Genomic DNA, 26,339 nt, shown 5'->3' with positions numbered 1-26,339 from the left:
CAGCAATAAAACATCTGACACAGAGCCAGTAATCTCTCATCGATAATGAAGCAGCTCAACTATTTTGGTAAACATGTTAATAACTGTTGGGTAAGGTTAGCCCTGTAATGCTAACAGTTAGCTCTGTCACTGTGTGTGTGTGTGTGTGCGCGCCCGCACATGCGTGCGTGCGTGCTATGAGGGGTCAAACGTTTCACCCAACCACACTACAACGTGTCACTTGCGCCTACTTAGGACACATCAGATCTAATCAAACCGCATGAGCGCACGCCTACATTTTACATAGGGTTACTATGGAGACGCGAGTGTTACACACACGCCCGCTACATGACGCGCAGGCGTTGTGCGCTCCACTCACATGACGCGCTCACACGTCTTATCAGTACGTGTGCACAGCGCGTTACAAACGCTACACATATACTACACCTGTATGCATGCGAATCTCGCACACACATAGTGCATGTACACATCATTAACACCTGAACGCGTCAAATTACTTTGGCAAACTGTCTGTCTCCATCGTTTACACGCGCAGGCAGGTGTGTGTGTGTGTGCTTCGCAAGAGTGAAATGAATAAATGAATCAAGTCGCAGCAGACATACGCCTGCATATACACACGCATGATTTTTTAAAATTTTCATTTTATCCTCACAAATCAGAGCTACTGACCACCCTCGATGTCTGGCTGTGGTTTAAAAATATTTAACTAAGATAATAGCCTATATAGGCTACAACAGCCTAATTGTGAATATACAGCCTATGTCCTTCACACTGAATTGGATCCTAAATGCTGCAAACCTCCATCTGTATGTTTTTAATCAATAGTTGTGTTTTCATTAACATTTTTTTGCATTTTGCCCTTTTGCGAATTTGACTGTTCCGAAACCCCCACTCCGAAATTGATTTTCAAGTCCATATCGAGTTTCCTGCATTAAACACTGCCGCCCGCTCTCCGTCACTCGCACAATTCTGAAATTCGTTGTACTACAAAAGCTTGAAATGAACGTTCAACTCATTGTTTTTTTACTGAAAATGTCACTGTTTTCATTTATTACGTATAATTTCTCTAGCAGCGAACACATTTAAAGGAGACACTAGTCAAGTCTTTGTATGCGCGCTGTCCGTTGTGCTGAAATCCCTGCTGCAGCCACCGCTGCTGCTGACAGCAGACCAGGGGAGAAAAAAAAGACATTTCTTTGCTCTGTGCTTTCAGAAAATAGTCCCACTGTGTTTGCAGGGCATATCAGGCTGTGTGATTATGCACAAAGATTGGTTAACGCACTGGAGCAATTTCATACAATTTCCAAAAAGTCCAAAAAAAGTAATTTATTACGAACAGGTCAATAAAACAGGTTTCAAAATTCAAAATACCTTGTAAACAAACGAAATATTCAGTATTACACATTTTCTTTGGTTACTTTTCTTTCAAACATTTTTTAAAGTTATGATCTCACTGCCGATAAAAAAAAAAACGAAACAAAAAAAAACGATTTGCTCCTGCAGCCAGCCAGAGATGAAGGATCCATTCCACACACCTGAGCCAGGGAAAAAAAGAGGGAGAGGAGAGAGATCGAGTTTCTGTCTTTGATGAATGAAGCCTTATTGTTTTGCTGCTATTAAACAATGACAGACATGTTTTCTCCTTTTACTTAATAGCATAAATATTCACACAGGGAGACAGAGAGAAGATTAAAGCGTCAAATTGCGGTAGGCTAAAAGATGCTGTTTAAAAGACAGGCTACAACTTTTTTTCCTTGTCCCCCCCTGGAATTATTCTCTAAAATTTTACTGTTTATTCCCAGAGCCAAACTGTCGCTCGCTCGGATCTCCTTTCTCAGTTTGTGCCCTGCAATCAAGTCCAGCTGTGTATGATCAGTCCAGAGTCTCTGTCAGATCCACAGGTGAACGCATTGTCTTTGATTACTTGTCGCCATGGCAACCGGTCCGCTCAACCCCAGTTCATTAGCCTGCAATATGAATACATGTTAGACGGTGATTAGAAATTCCTCAAACATGGTGCAGGGAAACTATTTTTCGGGTCGACCCAGGAGCAGTAGCATCGCTATGCTAACTAGCTGGCTATGCTAATCAGACGTGCGTGCGTAGACACATCATGTGATCACAGGGGTCAAAAGTGTCAGCTCTGGAAGCAACAACGCGTCGTGTTACGGACGTGTGACACGTAGTATCGCTATGCTAACTAGCTTGCTATGCTAGTCAGACGTGCGTGCGTAGACACGTCATGTGATCACAGGGGTCAAAAGTGTCAGCTCTGGAAGCAACAACACGTCGTGTTACGGACATGTGACACATATATACATATAGGCTACATATATACTGTATTATATATATATATATATATATACATATATATATATGTGGGTCAAAGACGAATAAGGATTTGAAAATTGAAAATAAATCAAATTGGCTAAAAATGCCAATTTAGGCACTTTCTATCTTTATTAGAGTGTTCTGTATACAACTCAACAAAAATAATTGATTTTAAAAATGCAATTAACATTTTTCAGTCAATCATATGGATAATCCCATGGAAAATGTCCTTCCTGGAATGGAATTGAAAATTAATTAAAATGTCTACCATTGTTGGCATATAAAAGTTTATACATAACTATAGTTAGAGCTCAACAAACAATTACTGCTCAGAAAACAACATTTTCATCACAATTAATGTAATATATTTGGATATTTATACTGAAATGGGTTCATTAGTTGCTGTTGATCACACAATGTTCCATGCCAAAAAGAGAAAAAAGATGGAAAATGTCTTAAAATGTTTTATAGTAAAGGTAAAAGGGTTGTTATTGTATCCTCAACTCAAGAAACATGATTGAGTAATATAACATGAAAATCTGGGTTAAATTACTTGACTGTGTCATTGTTACCCGGAATGACATGCTGTTAGCCAGGAATGACATACTGCAAGATTTCAAAGTAATTATCATTAAAGGCTGTCTCAGAACATCATTTTTTCAACAAACATACATAATACTAAGAGACTGACAGCTGTTAAAGATCTGAAAAGATGTTTTTTAATCTTTCATTTCATGCAACAATGTAACTCATTTATCAAGTAATGCAATGATGTTCCCGGGTCAAATTGACCCGGTGGATATTTAACCATCTGAGTGCTAGAAAAGCACTCAGAGATTGCAGACCTTCGCCAAGTAAGTAATATTCCCTGCATCACAATTAGGTTATTTGCATTTCTATCATTATTAGGTTATATATGCCTTCACCATGGAGACACTGTGGTGTATTTATTTCATTTTTATTTTGTACCAACACAGAATATAATGTTGTTTTGTATTTTTCACTTTCTTTTTTCCAACACATAACATTAATTTCAACTTTAGAATTACAACAATATTTAGCAAGTAGAACAAGACGTGCTTTCCAGCCTCCAGATGGCGCTATTTTCACCGTCTTAATTGCTGCTGAGGCTGTCAGACCATAGACTTTATTATTTTATCCACTTTGCTTCAACCGATCACCACCAAAAGTTTATCATCTGTTCCTTGTCCCATTATCCACCTTTCCTGAAAATCTAATCAAAATCCGTTGATCAGTTTTTCAGTTATTTTGCACACAAACAAACAAACAAACAGACAAACTAACAAACAGACCAACGCCGGTGAAAACATAACCTCCTTGGCAGAGGTAAATATATTTTTCTCTATAAACATTATCGTTAGCTCAATTGACATTAATGTAATCATTATTTAATGTAATCAAGTGTTTCACCCCTTACAGATCATGGTTTACTTATGAGAATTCACTCGTTTTTCATTAAAAAATAAACTTTCAAACTGATTTATTTTAGTACACTGGCAAAAATTAAGGCATTCAATATTCTATTTGGCCATTTTTTGATATGAATGTTTCTCTTGGAGTTGATGGTTGTTGGACAATACTCTCATCATCTGAAAATTCATCATGATCAGAGTTGATCTCAAGATCATCTTAATTTTCAAACAATTCCTCCTAAACTTCACTATCCTGATCAAGGATATGTTCCAGAGCCTCCTGGGCTGTCATTCTCTTCTCTTGTGTCTCGATTTGCAAGAAATGTGATATTTTTACCCTTCCTCCATTATCACTGCCGTGTCAGTAGTCATTTTTCATTGACATGTTCATTACACTAATCAAGTCCAGCAGAAACGGTTTCATGCTCCAAAACTTAATAACATGTTTTCTGTGTTCTTAAACTTTGAAACGGGTCAGTTTGACCCACAACATAACAGGAGGGTTAACTAAAACATCTAAGCCTTTTGCAATGAGTGTAAATCTATTTTGATATTTTTTTCCTTTTTACTGATCTGCCTTCACTAAATCACAATACCTTGCTCTCTTTTCCTCAAGACACTCAGCCCTAGCTTGTGGATCAGCATTTTTCCTGGCCCTGTATAGTCTCTGCCTCTCTTTATTAGACAGCTGCATCTGGAAGAACAAAACTGACCCTGAAACATCAAAAACTATACTAAAACCTTATTAAAAACATAAATATTAGATTATAGCATATTATTGGTTCATTTTTGGACAATAACTTCACAAAAATCTATGATAATGGCCTGTGTTCATTGAATCAGATGAATTCAAGATAAATAACAGAAAATGCCATAAAAAAAAAAAAATACATAATATTGTTATTAATATATATTATTATATTATATATTATTATATATTATTATATTATATTATATTATATTATATTATATTATATTATATTATATTATATAACAATATCAAGTCAATGCCTAAAAAGATACAGATACTAATACAAATCTGTACTGATGAACATGTCCACTCTGGATAACAGAGGACATGTCCTGGGTAACAGAAGATCTTTGTTATCCAGGGAGGACATGTCGCTATCCAAGACGAAAAAAGGACGAAAAAACAATTTTCCCTTTATAATCAGGCTTTAACTAGGCCTACTGTGGAAAACTATAACTTAAACTTCAACACATCAATGTCATATTTCACATGAAATTGGTAGTTTTTGAATATATAAACATCATAAATGTTTTATTAGCGTTATCCAGAAAGACACATGATTTGAGGAAATATCGCACCAGTGACCGAAAAGGTCAAAATATCAACATTTTAAGAGACTTTCTGACCTTGTAATGTGTTTTGGGGGTCCTTCAGAATCTTCTGGCTGATGCAACAGTCTGTCATATGACTATCCAAATCAAAATATGGTAATATATAGCCACTACAGTCTGTTACCCAGGAAGGACATTATGGAAATCCAAATATGGAGACAAAAGTATTTCTTGCGTTAAAATGTAAATAAGCTTAGCATTGTTACCATATTTGCAGATGTCATTGCAAACATGAACACAATTATGCCCCAGAATTGACATGCCACGTCTTTGACCCATATATATATATATATATATATATATATATATATATATATTGCATGCATGCATATGCATTTACACAGCTCTATTAAATGCTGTTTTCTGATTGGTCAGTCACGGCATTCAGAGGTCTGATATTACTGTGTAATGACCGTTGCTATGTAGCCCAGTGTTGTTAGGGACGCTGCCCTGACAAGGAGATTCAGCCGTTGCCGGACGTTTTTTTTTCTCTCCTCCCGATTTAATTTATAAATCAATAAAAATCATACAATTAATCAATATTCTGTCTCAAATTATTTATTTAACTGATAATTAGCCATGTAATAAGCGGGATAATATATCCACCTTATTTTTCACGGAAACATGGAGGCAAAACAGAACGCAGCCAGCTTCCGTTTTTTTGTGCAACACTTCCGGTCCAGCGCTCTTGACCACTGTAAATGGGAATCGCCTTGTTGTTTACCTTGTTGAGTTTAGCTATATATCATTTTTCACGTCACTATATCACCGTTTAGACTAATCTGATGTTTGTAAAGTCTTTAAACACAATGATCGAACAAACGTTACTATTTCTGTGTACACGTTTTGTTTGTAATTAATAACATGGTTATCGTAGATTAGCTGGGCTAACCATTAGCTGTTAGCCGTTAGCGGTGTCTGTAACTCAATAAACAGTCTGTGAAAAAAATGTTTTTTCCAGCGGATGTCTTAGTTATAACATGATTGAGCTAACTGGAGTAGTTTCATGTCGTATCCAACAACCCTAAAGTCAAATATGAGAAAACACCTCATATTTGACTTTTTAGAAGGCTCTTATTTTAAAATAGCTATTTGCTAGCATTCTAATGCACTTACATTAATTCCACTGCCACTGTAGCTGCTTAATAATGAAGCCTGCTCTTCTGCAACTTCTCTTTCCTCTAGAGTTCCTCCAGAAATTTCCCCACTACTTTCTGTTTAACATAGCCTATCTCACCAGAAAATGCTGGCAGCCGGGATATCTTTTCATTATTGTGTAACTGTTTTTTTCCCTCCAATTTTATTTTAATTCATGAACATGGATGTAAATAAATAAAAACAAATATACAAAGTCGTGAGTACATTCAAGCTATAGAGAGGATTTTACGGCTTCATAAACATTCAAAGTCCTGATGGCTTTCATATTGGTCAGTTCATATTTTAACTGGTGTATATTGGGTTTCCTTTCCGTCCACTTGCTTTTGTGGATATGAAACTTTAAAAATAAAAGATTTCTTCTGTCCATATTGTTTTTCTCCAAATAAAAAGTAATGTCCTTTTTTTCTTTTTTTTTTCTTTTACCCCCCACAGCATCGGGACGACTCACTGAAATGACAGGCTTTTTTCCTTGTCGCTCTTGTACAGCGTGTAGAGATTCATACAAGTGTACTAGCACTTTTGTCAGTCATACTACTGGCAAAAAAGTGTGATATAAGACAGTTTTTCACATGCAGTTCTAGTTTTTAATTTAATTTTAATTTGATATACTTTATTAATCCCCGAGGGGAAATTCAATTTTTTCACTCTGTTTGTCAATTACACACAGGTCCGAACACACATGCACAAACTGGACCTATACATGCACTAAGTGGAGAGATGTCAGAGTGGGCTGCCCATGACAGGCGCTCTGAGCGGTTGGGGGGTTCGGTGCCTTGCTCAGGGGCACCTCGGCAGTGCCCAGGAGGTGAACTGGCACCTCTCCAGCTACCAGTCCACGCTCCATATTTTTGGTCCGGACGGGGACTTGAACAGGCGACCCTCCAGTTCCCAACCCAAGTCCCTATGGACTGAGCTACTGCTGCCGTAACGTCATATATCTAATTTCATGTCCATGTGGACTCCAATATGTTGACAAAACGACAAGACAAATAAAAACAAGGATAATTGAACACAAAAATGCAATTAGGAGGGTAGATGAAAAATCCTCTATTGCTCGTCATTTCAGAGATGCTAACCACCCTGTTTCCTCTCTCACCTTCTGTGTTATCCAGCAGATTAAAATACCACATAGGGGAGGTGACATGGAATGTCTTCTTTTACAGGCAGAGTGTAAATGGATATTTTATCTCCAAACTCTGCATCCAAAAGGTTTAAACGAAGAAATGGTATTAAATTGTTTCATTTAGAACCCTTGGGGTAGTGTGTGTTTGTTGTCTGCCATGATCAGGGATGAGAAATGTGTCTTTCTATCCTTCTATATATTTTGTAATTGCTAGTTTTAAAACTGTTAGTGTTGATCTAAAATCAGGCCTCTTCTCTTAGTAATCTGATGATGCTTTAATATGCTATAATAGCTTTAGATATCATCCTTTGTGTAGTTGTACTTGTGGCCCTGGAACATGTATGGATCCATGCACTGATTGACTCTGCCCCCAATCTACAAATAGAGCACAGGTGTGTGATTTGCCCCTTTAGGCAGACTGAGGATGGCTGTGTAGCCGAAACGTTTCTGGTCAGTTTTCTTTTGTTTCTTTTTGTTTTTCACAATATGGTAGCACTTGTTATATATTTTTGTATATATTTTTGATGGACCATTAAACATGCTACCTTAACATCGATCGACCTCTGGAGTGGACAATCCATTTTTCTGATCAGTGTGCGAGCTTTTCCTGCTTTCTTCTTAAATTCATTAACAACATAAAGCTGCAAGTATCCTATTATTATAGGCTAACAAATGATCTGTTGTAGAAGTGTTAAAAATAGTGCCTGAACAAGGAAAGAAAATAGACAGATAGATAGATAGATAGATAGATAGATAGATAGATAGATACTGTGTAAATATATATAGGCTACACTTATAGCATACATGTATGTATATGTATATATATATATGTATACAGTAGATCTAGCCTATATAGCCTACATATATACGTGTCACACGTCCGTAACATGACGCGTTCTTGCTTCAAGAGCTGACACTTTTGACCCCTGTGATCACATGACGTGTCTACGCACGCACGTCTGATTAGCATAGCAAGCTAGTTAGCATAGCGATGCTATGTGTCACACGTCCGTAACACGACGCGTTGTTGCTTCCAGAGCTGACACTTTTGACCCCTGTGATTACATTATGTGTCTACGCCCGCACGTCTGATTAGCATAGCAAGCTAGTTAGCATAGCGATGCTACGTGTCACCAGAGATATTGGATGAAGCGAGATACCCCACCGTAGGCTTATCCAATGTTAAGAAAACGGTTACTCTTCCTGTCTCCTAAGTGGGCGTGGTTAGCTCTCCCTCCAATCAGAGCCTGTTCTCCCTCAACCCCCCCTCCCCACCACCGTGTTGAACAGAGGCTCTGTGGATGTGTATGCGGATCGAGAAGCAGGTGGAATGAAAATACATTCTTCCTATTATTGCAGCCTATTGTTGCACAAAGGGGGGGGGTTGAAGACAGCCAGCGTAGGTGGAGAAGTCCCGGGGTGTAGGGTGGAGGTTAGTTAAGGATCGGGGAATTAGGAGTGTCCTCCCGCTTTCCAGCTTTGTGTGCGCGGGCGTCTGTCACGCTGTCAGCCGCTCGGTGTTCCAGTGCTGGAACCTCCACTGCACTGTCGGACCAGCACCACAAGCCTAGGCCCTGGTGGAGGATCTCGTTGATCCGGCCAGTTAAGAGTTTGTTTTAAAGTATGACATCTTAAGTGTTTGTGTTATATTTGCACTCCTGTCAGTTATAACTGACAGCCGAGCACGCTCAAAAACCTCGCTCCGTGCGGTGCTTTCTGTATGTGGAGTGCACATCTTTAAAAAAATGTTTGACAGACAATTAACCAACGATAAGGTGTCATATTGAAGATTTCTTTTGAACAAAGTATAATTTGAATTTTGAAACCTGTTTTGTTGACTTTTTTTGTAATAAATTACTTTTTTGGACTTCAACCATTTTTCTCAGTGCATTATTGATGAATTAAGCCAGCCGCCACCTGTAGAGAATGGTTCTACACACAATAAAGCCTATAGTTTGAGAAAGTATAACACAGAAGTCTGCTGGTTTTAATCCGCCCGTACCCTATTACGCTATTAATTAATAATTAAAATTGAATGATCCAAATCCGTGGATATCACAGATTGAGGTGGAGCAGGTCGCTGTTTAATGATAAATCCGTGGAGCTGGCCCTGGTGCTGAATTAACACACCTCATTTTAATCCACCTCAACCTGTGACCAGGAGGGTGAAACTCTCTACTCTGCAATGCATTCAGATAGTTTGATACCTTTTAAAAATCTAATACTCCATGTAAATTATGGGGAAATATTTTCAGTCACAATGCTAACAGTCTACTCAGACTACCATATGCTGGAATCACTCTAAACATTAAATAGACATACGTTTACAGTTTACATTAAAAATAAAACAATTTCATGAGACACATTTTTTCCTTGATATAAAGCTGCAAGTATAATAACAGATGATCTGTCACACGCATTTTGGGACACTTCTGCCTAGCCTATCGAAAATATATATGTCAGTTGCTGGCTGTGAGTCTCAGCGCAGTAAAATTTTTTCAGATGATCAATTTACTTGACTTGACTTATATTTCCGATAGGCTATTATTTTTTTCGTTATTGTATAATTGTTTTCAGTTAATCAGGCAAGTTTATTCTGTTGAAATTTATAATAATTTTCGTATGACATGCTACCTGTCACACTACGCGTTGTTGCTTCGAGCTGACACTTTTGACCCCTGCGATCACATGACGTGTAAACGCAAACACGTCTAATAATCACACGTCTAGGCGTGTGCAGGCATTGCACGCGCATTGCATGTGTAACAAGTACATGGTGAATGCACGCGCATTGCATGTGTAACAAGTACACGGTGAATGCACACGCAGTGGATGCGAAGCAAGTACACGGTGATGGTCGCACATGTAATGTACACGTATCAAGTATGCAGTGAATGCAGTGTGTGTGTGTTCGCTGATACGTTTCACCCCTCATATGCGTGCATGTGCATGTGTGTGTGTGCGTGGGGGTGTGTGTGTATCTGTGTGAGACTCTAGCCCCTTTAACACTGCCAGATTTTCCGCGAATGTTGGGCAGTTTTGTCGGCAAGCTGCGTGCGTTTAGGCACACAGAGCTGGATTGGCGAGTTGATCCGAGGTGCCCAATTTTCCGCCTCGTAGGGTAGTCATATTGGCGGATCCCTTTTAATTTAAAAAGACCAATGCGGCCTTCCGCAACGGAAGAGGCTGTTGAAGACTGGTGGGAGGAGCTGTTGATGACGGCGCACGTGCAACCTACTGGTGGTGGATAAACAAGAAACAGCTGATAGCAGGAATTAGCGAACAGAGTAGCAAGAGGGAAACGCAAACCTGACAGACACTGTAAAGATGAGGAACTGAGGAGACAAGGAATTGCACGCCCTCCTTGCCCTGGCAAACGAAGAGGCCATTAACCGTCAGATGATGGGAACGGTAAAGGATGGGCCAACTTACGAGAGAATTGCATAAGGACCAGCCGCGGCTTCCCTCCCATGTCACTGTTTACGTCACACGCTGAGCTACACGTTTTATTACTTGCTCACGCCCCCCATTTCCCTGAAAAAGGCGCATTCTGTATAAACAAAAGTAGGTAGGCAGCATTTTGCTGCACTCCCCGATTTTGTTTTTATACTGCCAATGCTGAAACAGAGAGATAGAGGGGCTGAGCGAATCAATACACTGCACACAGCTCTATAATTGAGATTGATGAGATTTTACCTGTAAACACGCAAATTTGCAGTAAAGCTGCAGTGATTCGACCAAGTTTTAAGGTTGTATAGTATTCACAGGGATTGGCCGAATTTGTGTTAATTGTTGTGATCACAACATCTCCACATCCTGGAGGGACTGTTATTTGAAAATCACTAAGCTTCTATAATGTAACAGACTTTACAATGTGCTAAATTTAATGAAAATTGGGCACACATACACAAGAGCATCTGATGCTGCTGAACTCTCCTAATATAGCTAACATTTGCTCATTGTGTCACCCAGTGCTTAATTTGTAAAATTAGAAGTAGGGGAACACTTTGGGCCTCTGAGAGAGCAGTGTTCCCCCACTCCCAAGAGAGAACACTTTTTTAAGCGGCACCCGAGCCGCCTCACTGGGCAACTCCAGATGGAATGGTTGTGACATCTAGTGTTGTCGCAGTACCAAAATTGGGACCCACGGTACGATACCAGTGAAAGTATCATGGTTCTGAGTAGCATCACGATACCACAGCAAAAATTAGGCAGATGTGCCTTTTGTCATTTATAAAAAGATAAATCACTTCTCTATAATACATCAATAATATTTCAATGGAATAAATTACTTATTGACTTATTCATACTTCAAAAACAGCATCAATAAGTGATTAACATAGGGGGGATTGAAATAAAATGAATAAATAAAATAAAAATCAACCAGCCACCCTCCTCCCCTGACAAGTAAAGAACAGTCCCTTCATAAGTAAAGAACAGTCCCTAAAGTGCAGTGAGGTTTGTGGACCGTTACCTGCCACAAAGACAGAAATGTGAACGGCTCGTTTCTCCTCTGACACGCCACATACCTGTGTGCCGCCACGGCTCGGTTGTCCAGGTACTACTGGGCAGTCATGACGCCAACGAAAGAGGAAATTAGGCTACTGGACCTGGAGTCGGACTTCTCTGTCGCCGGTAAGCCATTATCTTGCGCCACGAAGCCGCCGTAGGCTATTTGACCGCCATATTCCTGTCTGTGACCCCCGTTCAACCCACAGGATTCACCTTTTGTTTCTGCTGCTGGTTGAATCTGTATTTGCACAGCGTGCTGAATGATTTATTTTGCTCGCACAAAACTATTTTTAGTCGCAAATGCGAGTAAAATGCTCGCACGTAGAGCTCTGTGGAAAACAAATCACTGCTGACAAGTAAAAAGAAATAAATAATAACTTTCACTGCTCAAAGATACTCACATGTCTGGGAAACAAACCACTACAGCAGCATATTGAGTGCCAGGTGGCCAGCGCTTTATTGGACGGCACATGGACACTCACGCTCTTGCGATTGAACTTATCCCACAGTAGTGGTACGGGAGGCACCGTAGTACTACGGTACTCCACCCTGCAACACTAGTGACATCAGCCAATACTGTATGTAGTTTTTAGATGTGAAAAGTTCTAGACCCATGCAAATTAGTTCCAGAAGGCACTAGGGCCTTTTCTGACAAAAATCCTGGTATGCGTTCCAGTACGTTCCGGCTCAAATTAAGCACTGGTGTCACCTGACTTTACATACAGGTATGACCTGACGGCATGGTCAGGTGGTAAAGTCAGATAAAGATACAGCATCAGTTTGAGTGGGTATGGCAAACTCTGAGGAAAACAGGATTTTTCTGAGCTGCTTTCTAAAGGTTTTCTTGATGTTTCTCCAGTCAGAGTCATCTTCTGATGTTGTCCATTGAGTTTCATGACTAACAGCTGGTGCATTTGAACTTAGGACTCATTTTGTCACACTTAAATAGATTACTCAGCAATGAATGAGTGAAATAGGCAGGCTGTTCTCATAATTTTTTTGTATGTTGCCCACAACAAGCAAAGTACCCAAAGTCTTGTCGCTTGTAACAAGGCAGGTTAGGGTGGTGGATCGATCACAAAAAACAAACTTCATGAGTGAGTCATTTTAAGGTACGTCCTCACCATGTTTCTTTTCCTAAACCTAATCTCAGTAACTTTTATTGCCTAAACGTAACCTCCTTTACTTTACATTAATTATGTAACTGTACATTAAGAACATAACATAATTTGTAGGGCACAAATTCGTAACAGTCATACAAACTGTTGTGCCTGCACTTTTCATAGGATATCTTACAAACAGTTCTATGAGAATACATTGAAATGGAATATGTAAAATTAGTTCATAACATTATCATAGAACTTGAGAAATGATGCATGCCAAATTTAGAGATGGAAAGAGAAAAACAAATGAGATTTTAAAAAGAAAAAACAAATCTTCCCTGACAATTATGGAAATCCAACTACAAATTCAATGTGTGTTACTTTTTAAAATAGATCAAAGTGTGGAAAATGTGTCCACTTAAAAGGCATTCTACTTACATGTAGTAATGTTGATGTCAGAGACTTGAACGTCATCGTTAATGCTGATTGGGTAACTGAAGGTCCTCAGTCTATCTATTACTGTAACATCTGTGGTGTTTAACTCAATAGATATCAGGTATTCATAGACGACTTGAGGAGCTGCCGAGACAGAAAAAAGGGAATTAATGTCCATAATTTCTGATCTGTACTGTGATTATTACGATGAGTGGTGTCTTCTCAGTCATACTTGGTGATGGAGAGGGTGTTGTAATAGGACAGGAGGTGAATCCTGTCAGGAAAAAGAAAAAGAAAAGTTGAATAAGAACAAGTGCACAAACACACTGTTGTTACTGTTGGGTATACTGTGGACTATAGACAACATTTTTTCATCTCAAAAGTAAAGATTAAGATACTTCAGATCTTGCTGTACAAACTGAAACAAATCAATAATACCATATAACTTTTCATCAGGCAGTCTGACTGAGACAGTCATGTCATATGTAAATTAGATAAGAACTGTGATGACATGAATCAATTCTTTGTTCAAAGACTTTGTTTCTTTTAAAGTGTTTGATAGAGCACAGCTTACTGTGCTGATCAGCAGGCTTGCAGTATTGTCCATCAGGAGGAATGACACTGATACATGCACATGTGTCATCAGTAATGTTGTCACAGGATCTGTACAGGAAACACTGGTCACATGACCAGCGATACTGGTCCTCACATCTGCACTGGTAACCACCACTTCCCAGAGAGCAAACTGGAGATAGTAATGAAAAATACAAGATTTGGAGCCTGTTTACACCTGGTATTAACATGCATCTTGGGTCATCCGATCACAAGTGAACAGCTTAAGTACAGGTATATGAGCCATCATGGCAAGCATTACATTTATACAAAACATTAACTTTTCAAAGTAAAATGCTGCATGCTATACAACTTTGTAACAAAGCATTACATTTTAAAACAAATTAATTCAAAATCTATACAATTTTTATTTAATTCGTTTCAAAACATGGATTCCAATAATGTTGCAAAAAATCCTGAGTGAATATTTTAGCTCTAAAACCAGACAATGTGACTGTAAAACATGTAAGCTACATCTTCTGTAACCATAACATTTTAATACATTCAACACATATTGTATGCTTAAACAGTGCAAATTCTTATGTCAATACAGAGCGTTTCTCCATACTGCAATACCATTAGCGTACTTGATGACGTTTCAAATGACGTTGCATGCGCGACGACCTCTGGTCGGCCAGAAAATGCGGAAAAACGCGGAAAAATTGCGGGACTCCACAAATATTGCGGACTTTCATTGAATTTGCGTTAATTATTGCGATCGCAATAATGATAATTATTTATTTAATCATTTATTTATCAATATTCATTATGTATTTATATATTTCTTAAGCCTTAAATTGTATAATTATTTTTTAGTTTTGTATATTTATATGTTTATTTATTTCTTTAAGCATTTGATTATATATGTTTTTACATATTTATTTATGCCCCTTACAATCCTCCATATACCATTATTACAAAAACATTTAATCCATTGAATTCAGATTCAAACAAAAATCCTACCTGTAGAAATGCTGACATCATTGATTTGTATTCGGTTGGTGATGCTGATTGGGTAATTGATGTTTCTCAGAATGTTCCTCAGTTGATTTACTACTGTAATATCTGAGATGTTCAACTCAATAGAAAAGATGTATTCATAAACAACTGGAGGAGCTGCAGCGAGAGAAAATGAAGCAGATGGAAACGGTCATATTAGCTGCATTACTTTGAATGTGTATGTTATTAATAATTATTGATTCATTATTATCTTCTCGGGCTTACTTGTTGGTGTTGGTGATGGAGAGACTGTTGTTAGGGGACAAGCTGTGAAGTCTGTTTGTAGACAGAGAGAGAAGAAAAGGAAATATAGGGCTTTGTGTTAGTAAAATTATGCTGTCTTGATTGCTAAATGAAGGCATTACCAGTTAGGAAATGTCAACACTGAGGAGGAGTACCAACAGATTGAATGGATATTATGATATCACCTCTTCTTTTCTTTCAAGAGTTAGATGTACAGTAACAGAAGCAATTAGTTATTTGCAATAAAGGAGGAATCATGACTGAGAAGCTGAAAAAGGTTGTAGTTTTTCCCTTCATATATACAGTATGTTTCAATGCTTCAACAAACCAGTACAGCCTGGTTAAAACAGCTTACTGTTCCAATCAGCAGGCTGGCAGTATATTCCATCAGGGGGAATGGCACTGATACATCCACATGTGTCATCAGTGATGTTGTTGCAGGACCCGTACGTAAAGCACTGGTCACATGACCAAAGATACTGGTCCTCACATCTGCACTGGTAACCACCACTGCTCAGAGAGCAAACTGGAGACATAGATATTCATCAGTGTTTTGTTAAAAAAGCAGATTTAGCAGAATAAAATAACAGATGAAAACAGTCTAAGAGAAAATCACTATAAATAACGGTTGAAATGAGTTGTGTACAGTCGTTATTCCTACCTGTAGAAATGTTGACGTTGTTGATTTGTATTTGGTTGTTGATGTTGATGGGGTAATTGATGTTTTTCAAAATGATCCTGAGTTGGTTTATTAGTGTGACATCTGAGATGTTCAACTCAACAGAAAGGATGTATTCGTAAACAACTGGGGGAGCTGCAGAGAGATATTAGGGAAGAACAATTGGACACCTTACAACAGTTTGATCATGGTGAGAAGAGAAGTGTAATAGAAATCAAATGGATAATAGATAAATCAGATTCTTGATCATACGTTTTTCAGTCATGCTTTGTTTTGTTTACCTTATTGCACCACTTCTGCCTTCTATAAAAGTAGTGTGGGCAGGGCACTGAGTTCTTTAAGAATTAAATTACTCAGAAATTAACTCTGAATCCCAGAGTACATTTCCTTAGCTTTCCTTTAGTGTAGCTTAACGTGTGTAAACTTAGAAAAAAACAGAGGGGTTTTCCATTGAGGCAGCTCAAGGAAAAGCCTGGCTTATTTCAATAAGTCTTAGTAGTTTAAGTGAGAGAACTGTTCCATTACTGTGGCTCATATGAATCCCTGCTCAATACCCATGGTAACTTATACTGCTGAACTAGTCTGCTCCATGGCAGGCTAGCTGTTAACCTTTGTGGAGCTGCATGTCAAAGAATCCCAAAAGACAGCTCTATATGGTACATTTTCACATTGGAAACATTTTTATCCCATGTTTCAGATGATTTACTCACAATGTAACCAAGCATGAAGTTTTAAAAATCATATCTTACCACTTTTATTGCATAAAAAAGCCAAATGGTTATTTGACACAGGCCAACCTATTTTAGTTAATCCCCAATGTATTCATGATCACCCTTTAGTTTAGACTGTATAATGTGGCAACAACCACATTTTCCATCATGCCTTGTGCTGGACTGAGTAATTAATAGTTAGTTATAGGCTATGCTTATCACTCTGGAAAATGTTTTTGTATTCAATTTTCACTTGTTGCTACAATCCTTTCTTGCTTTTGAGATGACTCCTGTTGAGATGTAACAGAAGAATGAATATAAGCCAAAGGTTAGGTCAGGCAGGCTTCACACACCTTAACATACTTGGCTAATTACAGTTAATTTATTGTAGTGATATCAGTTCTCCTAAGTTAGCCTACACCATAACATTAAACACAAGTCTGATTGTAGCTGGCCTACTGATAATATAGCCACAGTCTTACTGTAGCCTGTCTGACTGTCCATTTATCATCAAATACAAATAAAAAAACATAAAGAGGGTTTTATATCATATGCATTTGGTCTGTCTGCATTTTTTGCAAGGCCAATCCCTTCACCTTGTTAAGTATTGCCCCTTTTATATTCTTCATAGAGCTCCATCAGCATGGTTTGTTCTGACAGAGAGAGGAACATGACTCTCGTTTTCCCTTCCTCTTGCAACATATTATCCTCTTTTCAACAATTGACTGTTCTGGTCTGCTTTTATACTCATGCACGCACTAAATTGAGGCTTATTCCAGCCTAGCTAGAGTTAACGCTGATTAGACAAGGCTGAATTGTGTTTATGGAATGGCTTAAGACTTTGGACGGTGACGATAAATCACACAGGGCTTTTTTAAAAAATTTAATTAGGCGCAGATTTCCTCAGTGGCGTTGACCCCCAAGAATGAACTTCCCCTTTAAATCAAAATATAAACACCAAACACCATGTATCGCAAAAGGCTTCTCAATGAAATAATCAAACACAACACATATATGGTTAAAGAAGTAATCCCTGATTTTTAAAAAAATATAAAATAAAATGAATGCAAAATAAAAATTTGTGCAATGTACCCATCAAACCCGTTTTACCAGTAACATCAGAGAAAAACAAATTGACCTCTTATTCTACAGACATGTAGACTTGTTTTACAATATATGCCATAAATATTAAACATGAAATACATCTCCATATTTTTACCCCCTTCATGAACATGAAATTACCTTTAATCGCTTTTTAACTTTAACTTTAACTTGGTTACGTTATTAAAACCTTAAGTCTTCTCAGCTTTACCTGTTGATGGTGAAGTTGTTGTCAGAGAACATACTGTAAAGTCTGTAGAGAGAAGCAAAGATATGTTTGTGAAAAGACGCGTAAGCGCTTCTCTTAAAATACCCCTTCATGGTAAAAAAAAAAAAAAAGACATATAACCTGTGAGGACCCACTGAAATAAAATAACTTTCAAACAAGAATATAGCAAAGGAAAGTCATTCACTCACCATTAGTTTCTACATTAGAATGTATCACGTAGAAAATTCAAATTAAAACTGGTATTATTGTGCAACCATACTCACTTTGATGGTGTATTGACTGACAGTACTGTCTATCTACGGGGATTGTTTTGATGCACCCACAGGTGCTGTTTGTATCACCATCACATTTCCCATAGATGGCACACTTGTCACAAGGCCAAAGGTAGTCATCCTCACAGCGACACTGGAACCCAGTGTCATATGGGCTGCAAACTTCATAAAGAATATAACATTTTCTCTTATGAAAGGCTAAAAGTTGAAGATAGACACTAACACAAATTTTACCCTCTAAGTGTTCTCACCTGTAGTGATGCCAGCATCTGATATGTTTATTTGGTTGCTTATTTGGACAGGAAAAGGTATAGTTTTCAGGGTGTTTCTCAGTTGGTCTGCATCTGTAGTGTTTACCTCAATGAAAATCTGGTATTCACTAATCACCGGAGGTACTGTTGGAAAAGAGAGTGTAATCAGAAACTATTTCTTCATAAGGATCATTTTTCATGGTGGACAAACTGTGTGGTTCAACAGCATCACGAAATAGGCGGTGCTTAATGTTTTGACCCAATGGGCAGTAAAAAGAGCAACAAAGTCGGCGAAGGTAGGTGGTCTGGCTGGTTGTGACGGCCCCTGCTTGGCTGTGTGGGTTGGTTCAGGGGGTTGACATGCTCTTGTGATGACGTAATTGGTGACGTGTTGTGTTGTCTTTCTACTGAGGTAAACAGCTCATTCATTATCCAGATTGCGAGCACCACCAGGTGTGGACGGATATAAACAGTGCTGGCTGACGTGCTCTCTCTCTCTCTCTCTGCGCATGCGTGAGCGTGAGTGAGTGTGGAGTGATTGACGGTGGTGAGTGTGTTTTCCAAACTTTTCTATGTTTGTTTGTTTGTTTGTTGTGTATGTTTTAGTGTAGTTTGTGAGTTTTGTGTCGGTCGGTGTGTGTGTGTGGCAGCAGGCATCATGCCCGAGTGAAGGAGGAGGAGCTGCAGAAACTGACGAGGCGACATGCTGTCAAACTTTTGCCGGCAGTCAGCTGTTCAGTTGGAGATGCAGCCTATGCTATCGTAGAGCTTGTGGGGTTCCAAGGTGTTAAAGCTGCCTCACGAATGAACAGTGCCATAGTCATCTTCCTGGATGATGTGGCAAAGGCAGAGAAAGTGGTGGAAAGTGGCCTGGTGATCAATGATACCTTCACGCCGGTGTTTCCTCTGGCTAACACGGCGTGGAGGATCATGATCTCCAACGCGCCACCATTGATTAAAAATGAGGATCTGGCCGCAGAACTGTCCCGCTACGGACGAGTCATCTCCCCGATAAAGATGATGATGGGAAGTAAAACCCGACCGGAGATAAAACACGTTGTGTGTTACCGGCGGCAGACCTTCATGGTGCTCACAGATGGAGTCAAAGATCTCTTAACCTGTCTCTGAGCTTCAAGGTAGAGGGATTCAATTCAGGGTTCCTACACATTTGGAATTTCAAAATTCCATACTTTTCCATACCCTAATTTCCAGACTTCTCGGCGTTTTTTTTTCCCAGAGAATATGCGACATCTGAGTAAATATATCAGTGTATCATATTTCACATCATATCTAATTATTCTTAATAGGCAATTGTAGCCAAGTACCATAATGGCATGCAAATAAAAACGTCAATGTCTGGGCCGAGGCAAAAAGGTTGGGACTCTGGGTGCAAGCGATGCAGTAACGAGACGTCAACGTTTTTTCCTTTCATGCCGCTCAGAATCGCCTTCTCTTGGCGATGTCAAACGATTTCACACAAAGCTTGCATCTAGCTCTGTGTGTGAATTGGGAATCCTTGGCCAACCAGTATTTATATACGGTATTGTCAAGCCATCCATCCAGAAACTTGCATCTACCGATTGTGAACCACGTGAAACTCGTCTTCTTGTCGAAGGTGCAGTATTGGAGTGAAACTTGATACCTGGGGGACTGGAGGAGGGTCACGGGGGAGCGGACTGGACATACCACTTGTCAATCAGGTAAAAGGGGCGGTATGTTTTCTGAGACGTTTGCTCTCACACAAACTGTGCTTGGCCCAGCATAAAACACGATCCGGATTGATTGATTTTTTTTGTGGAAATACCTTATTTTCTATTTTAGAAAACAGTATTTTAGAACAGTGATAATAGTCTGGAAACATAAATATTTTTCCATACTTTATTTTTCATTTTCCATACTTTTTAATACCTGGAAATTGATCAAATTTATTTCCATGCTTTCCATACTTGCGTAAGAACCCTGTCAATTACATCGTTTTTGTAACATCTGAGACATCCAAGTGTTTGCAGGGCTGAAGGGCACTTGGCTCGAGCCTGCCCTGAGGCCAGGAAGGCTGCTGGAGGCGCTGTGGGGCCGGGCCCCGGTGCCTCATCCAGGCGCGCCGGGGCTTTGGCCCCCGGTGAGCCAGGCACTTCGGCATCCAGCGGGCCGGCGGCCAGGGTTCCAGGGCGCGGTGGCTAATGCGGCGGCTGATGGGTGGCATCTGGGTGGACTGTTTTTTAACAACCTGCCCCAGGTGGACGCTGCCTCCAACACAGCCCTGGACTCCGAGCTGACCGTCAATGAACTACACACAATGAGGCCAATGAGAAGGCTCCAGGCATTGATGGGCTCCCTGTGGAGTTCTATAAGTCCTTCTGGTCGGGCCTTGGTAAAGACATGCTAGAGGTTTTCCAGGACAGTCTGAACTGGGGACAACCACCACTGAGCTGCAGGAGAGCTGTGATCACCATGCTCCCCAAGAAAGGAGACCTGCAGCTCCTAAAGAACTGGAGACCGGTTTCTCTGCTGTGTGGAGATTACAAAATCCTATCCAAGGCCCTGGCCCTGAGGCTGAGGGAGGTTGTGAGTGAGGTCATCCGTGTGGACCAAACCTACTGTGTGCCCGGCAGGTCCGTAAGTGATAACATCACTTTAATTAGGCATGTTTTGGACGTCTCTAGAACATTAGGCACAGATACTGGTCTGATTTCCATAGACCAGGAAAAAGCTTTTGACCGGGTTGAACAGGCAGGCAGGCGCTGGCTGCTTTTGGGTTCAACCCAGGTTTCATAGCTAAGATCCAGGTTCTGTACTGTGACATTGTGGGCATACTGAAGATTAATGGTGGCCTGGCTGCTCTTTTAATGTGGAGAGGGGGTTCAGCAGGGATGCTCCCTATCAGGGATGCTATACTCCCTAGCCATAGAGCCTCTGCTCCACAAACTAAGAAAAGATATCAATGGTGTTGTTTTTAATGAATGTCCTGCTGTTTTTAAACTGTCTGCCTATGCTGATGATGTCATTTTAATAGTAAACACACAAAAAGACAGTGACACAATAAAAAGGAACGTTGGACTGTTTAACAAGATGTCATCAGCAAAGGTGAACTGGAGCAAGAGCGAAGCAGTAATGATCAGCAACAAGCCCACAACCAACCTGGTTTTACCAGAAGGACTGACATGGAAGACAGGGAGCATAAAATACCTTGGGGTGTTCTTAGGCAAGGAGAGTGTTTTAAACAAGAACTGGGACAACGTGCTAGAAAAGATGGAAGGCAGGCTCAGGAGGTGGAGATGGCTGCTACCGAGCATGTCATACAGAGGGAGGGCACTCATCATTAACAACTTGGTGTCATCCTCTCTGTGGCACAGATTGGCCTGTGTAGACCCTCCTCCTAACCTACTTTCGAAAATACAGACTATGTTGATCAAGTTTTTCTGGCACAAACTTCACTGGATCCCTCAAGCTGTCCTCTACCTCCCTAAAGAGGAGGGCGGTCAAGGATTTGTCCACTTGGCCAGTAGGGGAGCGGCTTTCCGGCTGCAGTTTATCCAGCGACTGCTGTACGGCCCCAAGGATCTGGTCTGGAGACCGCTGGCCCACGTGATCCTCCAGCAGTTTGCTGGCCTGGGTCTAAAATATCATCTGTTCCTCATGGACCTCAGCACAGCAGACCTCCGTACCTTGCCACCCTTCTACCGGGGAGCCTTCACTGTGTGGAAGTCGATGGCGAGGGAGAAGAACACAGTCTCCCTTCACTGGCTGCTCCAGGAGCCCGTGCTTTATGGAGAACAGCTCAAGTCCCTGTCTGGGCAGGAATATCAATGAGGGACATCTTCTGTCAGGCCAGGATCACGACTCTGGGCTCTGTGGTTCACCTGACTGGAGCTGGACTACAAGATGCAGCTGCCCTGACAGCTGGTGTGGGGATCCGGTCCGTGAGGAGCATGGGCAGACTGCTGGAGCATTGGAGAGGCTGCCTGACTGGACACCAACACCTCCTACTGAGCCGGCACTCCCAAGGTTTTATTGCCCCCTGCACTGACGATCCATTTCCTTCTGTCACTGTCTGTCCGTTTTTTAAAGACTGCTCTGGTTGGTTTTTAAATGCACAGCACTGCACTTTAAGCCTGCAGGAGGCCACTGGCAAGGCCCTGTACATGGTCATGGTCAAGTGTCTGAATGAAAGGACTTTGAACCGTGTGGACACTCCATGGAGGGGTCACCTGCAGCTGGGCGATGAGGTGAAGCCCTCTTGGAGGAGTCTTTATAAAGGCCCTCTGACTAAGAAAGTGGCAGACCTGCAGTGGAGGGTACTGCATGGCATAGTAGCAGTGAACTCCTTTCTGTCCATCATTGCCCCAGGGCACACTGACCGGTGTGTGTTCTGTGGTGAGAGGGAGACAGTCTTCCACTGCTACAGTGAGTGCACACGTCTCACTCCTCTGTTCACCCTCCTGAAGAGTCTTTTCAGCAGTGCTGGAGAAAAGTTCTCTGTACAGGTTTTTATCTTGGGTTTTAAGTACAGAAAGGCAGCAAAAAGGAAGTGCAAACTTTTAAACTTCATTCTGGGGCAGGCTAAGATGGCAGTATATGTGAGTAGGAAGAGGAAAGACATGGTGGATACAGATGTAGTGCTGTTGTTCAGCAGGATGGTGAAGGCCAGGGTCCAAATAGATTTTAAATATTACAGTCAGATGCAGGACATGGACAAGTTCACTAAGACCTGGACTCATTCCAACACACTGTGTTCAGTCACTGACAACACTCTGGTTTTCTCTAATCATCTCATGTGATACATCTCTCTAACCCCGTCTGCACGACCTAATCTATGTGTTTTATTTATTTTTATTTATTGACTTTTTTGGTTTTAGTTTGAATTTTAATATTGGTTTTAACAGATGTACTGTATTTCCTCTGTGCTTTTTAATCATTTTTTGATCAAAATGCGGGTTCCTAAATCGTAAAATACAGGAACTATAGAAATCAAAATCTCTCTCTCTCTCTCTCTCTCTCTCTCTCTCTCTCTCTCTCTCTCTCCGCCAGCGCCCGTACTTTTGTTTGACTCTATTTTCATTTAGGTTATCTCCACAGCACCACACCTCGCATGCTCCACACATCGACATGTACACTTCTGATCACACTGACTAACACACCCCATACCTGCATTATGTTTATTTATGTTGCTTTGTTTAAATAAATATACTTTTGTATTTGAGTTTGCGCTGTGTCTCTCCGTTTTTGTCATTGCCTTTGAGCCGGGTTATGACAATAGGAGGCCGCTGTTTGTGTCCCATGTGAAACCAAATATCAGTGCTGACCTATTTTACTTTTACGCACTTTACTTCTGTTATGTTAAAGCAGCACTTACCTTACCACTTACCCGAGACAACAAACAGGCTAGTAACAGGGACGCTTGTGGATATAAACTAGTAACAGGGACGCTTGTGGATATAAACCAGTAACAGGGACACTTGTGGATATAAACTAGTAACAGGGACGCCTGTGGATATAAACTTTTCTCGGTAACAATGGCAGACAAATGCGGACCACTGCTTCCACCTCCAGCCGCTCCAACAGGGAAATCAGTTGGCAAAAGAAAGAATATAGCAGAAAAAGCTAACACTAAGAGAGAGCTCCATGCTGCAAGAGCCAAAACTCGGGTCAACATCGGCTCTGCTTTCGAGCAATGGTGAACACTGCAAACAGGAAAAGAATCCAGGCACTCCAAACAAAAATGAGAATGAGGAAGGAAAGTTTAGATTAAAAAGCCTTTAATATAATGGCCAACTCATTAAAAAGCCAACATGTTTCGACCACTGTTGGTCTTCATTAGGGCTGGACCTGTTTCTCCAGCCCTGATGAAGACCTTCTGGCGAACATCCACTCGCTGGACATGAAAATGGATTACATCCAACATTCCAGCAGATAATTTTAACTAACTGCCAACACCACATAATGCAGTGTAAAGAGGTAGTGGTCAATTCACATATTTCTGTGAGATCAGGTTGAAGACGCTGCTGAAATGTAAAAGTGAACATTTAATAATTAGCCTACATTAAGCATGAAGTAACCATCCAAAGTCTCTGTCACCTGTCTTTGGCTTGCAGAATCGCCCATTGGTTGGAATATTGTTGATACACCCACACGTTTCGTCAATGACCTCATCACAGGCTCCATACGTATTACAGTCTCCATGTGACCACACATACTGTTCCTCACATCGGCACTGGGAGTTGGTACCATTTAGATAACACACTAAACAATGACAAAACATTCATGAGAACAAAGAAAAGAAAGCACAAACTACTCAGTGATTAAAGGTGTTAAAGGTGTTCAAAGACGTGGTATTTTCATCCATCCACAGCCTTCTTGATATGTATTTCACACTTGGTTAAAACTATGAGGAAAATGTAACAACTATCAGATCAATCATTGATAGGCCACCTACTGTTTTTCGTATCTGCAGTCACTGGGCAGGGTTGGGTTCCCTATGTGGCCCAGTGACTGCAGGATTTAGTATGTTGAACTTTAACTTGTGCGTGTATGCACAGGACTTGCTGTTGCCCTGTCTGTAAAGCCCAGGAGGAACTTTTTTTGTTGACATACAGTGGCAGTTCAGAAGTATTTGGACAAGTCCTGCCTCTCACTGATTGAAGGAGGGGAAGTCCACTTTGTAAGAAGGAAGGACTGTATAATATGAAATGTCATGTGTAAAACAAATAAACTTGGAACAGCTGTCGTGATAGGGTCAAGAGAACAGGTGCATGATTTTAGCTGCTGTGCTGGTTCCTTGTCAGTCGGCACGCCCCCACTTTTAAGAAGCAGGCTGAAGTCTGACCCAGAAGCTAAGCAATGTACTGCTTTGGATCGGGGTCAGCAACAAAATGTATTTTAGCCTCCTTAAAGAAGTCCCACCAAAAAATATCAACATCATTTTAAGTGTATGCTATGTTGCATTTTTACTGCTTAATCTTTCCATCAGACAGCTCATTCTGATATTTGCTTCAGTTACCCATCTCTGCTCTTGTCAAAGCCACCAGACTCCACTGACAAAAACAGTTAGTTAGTTTGTGTTTTTCTGTGATTTCGGTGAATCTGAACTAACCCTTTAAACACAAAAAGTCGCATTAATACAAACACGATAACTGTTGGAGGCAGCTCCTGTGTTCAATGATGTTAAATCACTGTTTTTCTCAATGTAGTTTAGCTTTGAAGAGGGCGACATAAGGGGATCATTTTCCCGTTGGAAATCACTATCTGACATTAATGTGGAGCAGTGAAAATATTCTAAATATAGCGTACACTTAAACTGATACTGAATTTATACATGGGACTCTTTTAGGTGGCTAAAATACATTTTCTTGCAAAACCCTCCACAGCAGTAGATTACTTAGCTTCCATGTCGGACCTCGGCCTGCCTCTCCAAAGTGGGGGTGAGCCGACTGACATCTACTGTATGTATTATAATGTCCATGGATAAGTACCCTATATAACCCATTGACAAAAAATCTTAACTTTCCCTTTAATGCAAAGCAGACAACTGGTTAGAGGCATTCTTGTAAGAAACTGTAATGTCATGTCAAATACAAGAAATCCTTTCATGACAGAAATAACAATATATGATAGACAGAAACCCATCAGGAAGTGATTTTAAGGAATTAATAGGAACAGCACTATCGAAGCGAATCGTGACCAATATTTAAATTAAAATGCATTTGCAGAAATGCTTTTTCATTTTAAGAATGTGGCTGCATTATTTGATTCATAAATAAAATTAGTCATCAATCTTCCTATTTGCATT

General features: G+C 40.3%; 1 protein-coding gene across 22 annotated transcripts in view; it reads right to left on the bottom strand.

The window, feature by feature from the left end:
- Positions 1 to 26,339, bottom strand: part of LOC126399070 (adhesion G protein-coupled receptor F5-like) — a 155,030-nt gene that overhangs the window by 88,179 nt on the left and 40,512 nt on the right. For 19 of the 22 annotated variants that reach the window (XM_050058838.1, XM_050058823.1, XM_050058824.1 and 16 more), the window contains 11 exons: positions 24,629 to 24,793; positions 18,554 to 18,697; positions 18,294 to 18,464; positions 18,013 to 18,054; positions 15,973 to 16,125; positions 15,667 to 15,837; positions 15,294 to 15,344; positions 15,033 to 15,185; positions 14,032 to 14,202; positions 13,690 to 13,731; positions 13,461 to 13,601 (listed from right to left, as the gene is read on the bottom strand). In XM_050058838.1, coding sequence (XP_049914795.1) covers positions 13,461 to 13,601; positions 13,690 to 13,731; positions 14,032 to 14,202; positions 15,033 to 15,185; positions 15,294 to 15,344; positions 15,667 to 15,837; positions 15,973 to 16,125; positions 18,013 to 18,054; positions 18,294 to 18,464; positions 18,554 to 18,697; positions 24,629 to 24,793 — 1,404 coding nt within the window. The remainder of the gene's footprint in view (positions 1 to 13,460; positions 13,602 to 13,689; positions 13,732 to 14,031; positions 14,203 to 15,032; positions 15,186 to 15,293; positions 15,345 to 15,666; positions 15,838 to 15,972; positions 16,126 to 18,012; positions 18,055 to 18,293; positions 18,465 to 18,553; positions 18,698 to 24,628; positions 24,794 to 26,339) is intronic. The other 3 variants (XM_050058837.1, XM_050058840.1, XM_050058845.1) reach the window with 3 other exon arrangements.

Source organism: Epinephelus moara, chromosome 12 (genome assembly GCF_006386435.1).
Source record: "Epinephelus moara isolate mb chromosome 12, YSFRI_EMoa_1.0, whole genome shotgun sequence".
Taxonomy (NCBI): domain Eukaryota; kingdom Metazoa; phylum Chordata; class Actinopteri; order Perciformes; family Serranidae; genus Epinephelus; species Epinephelus moara.
Note: the sequence above shows the minus strand (reverse complement) of the source record. Positions and strands in the feature narration are given on the sequence as shown.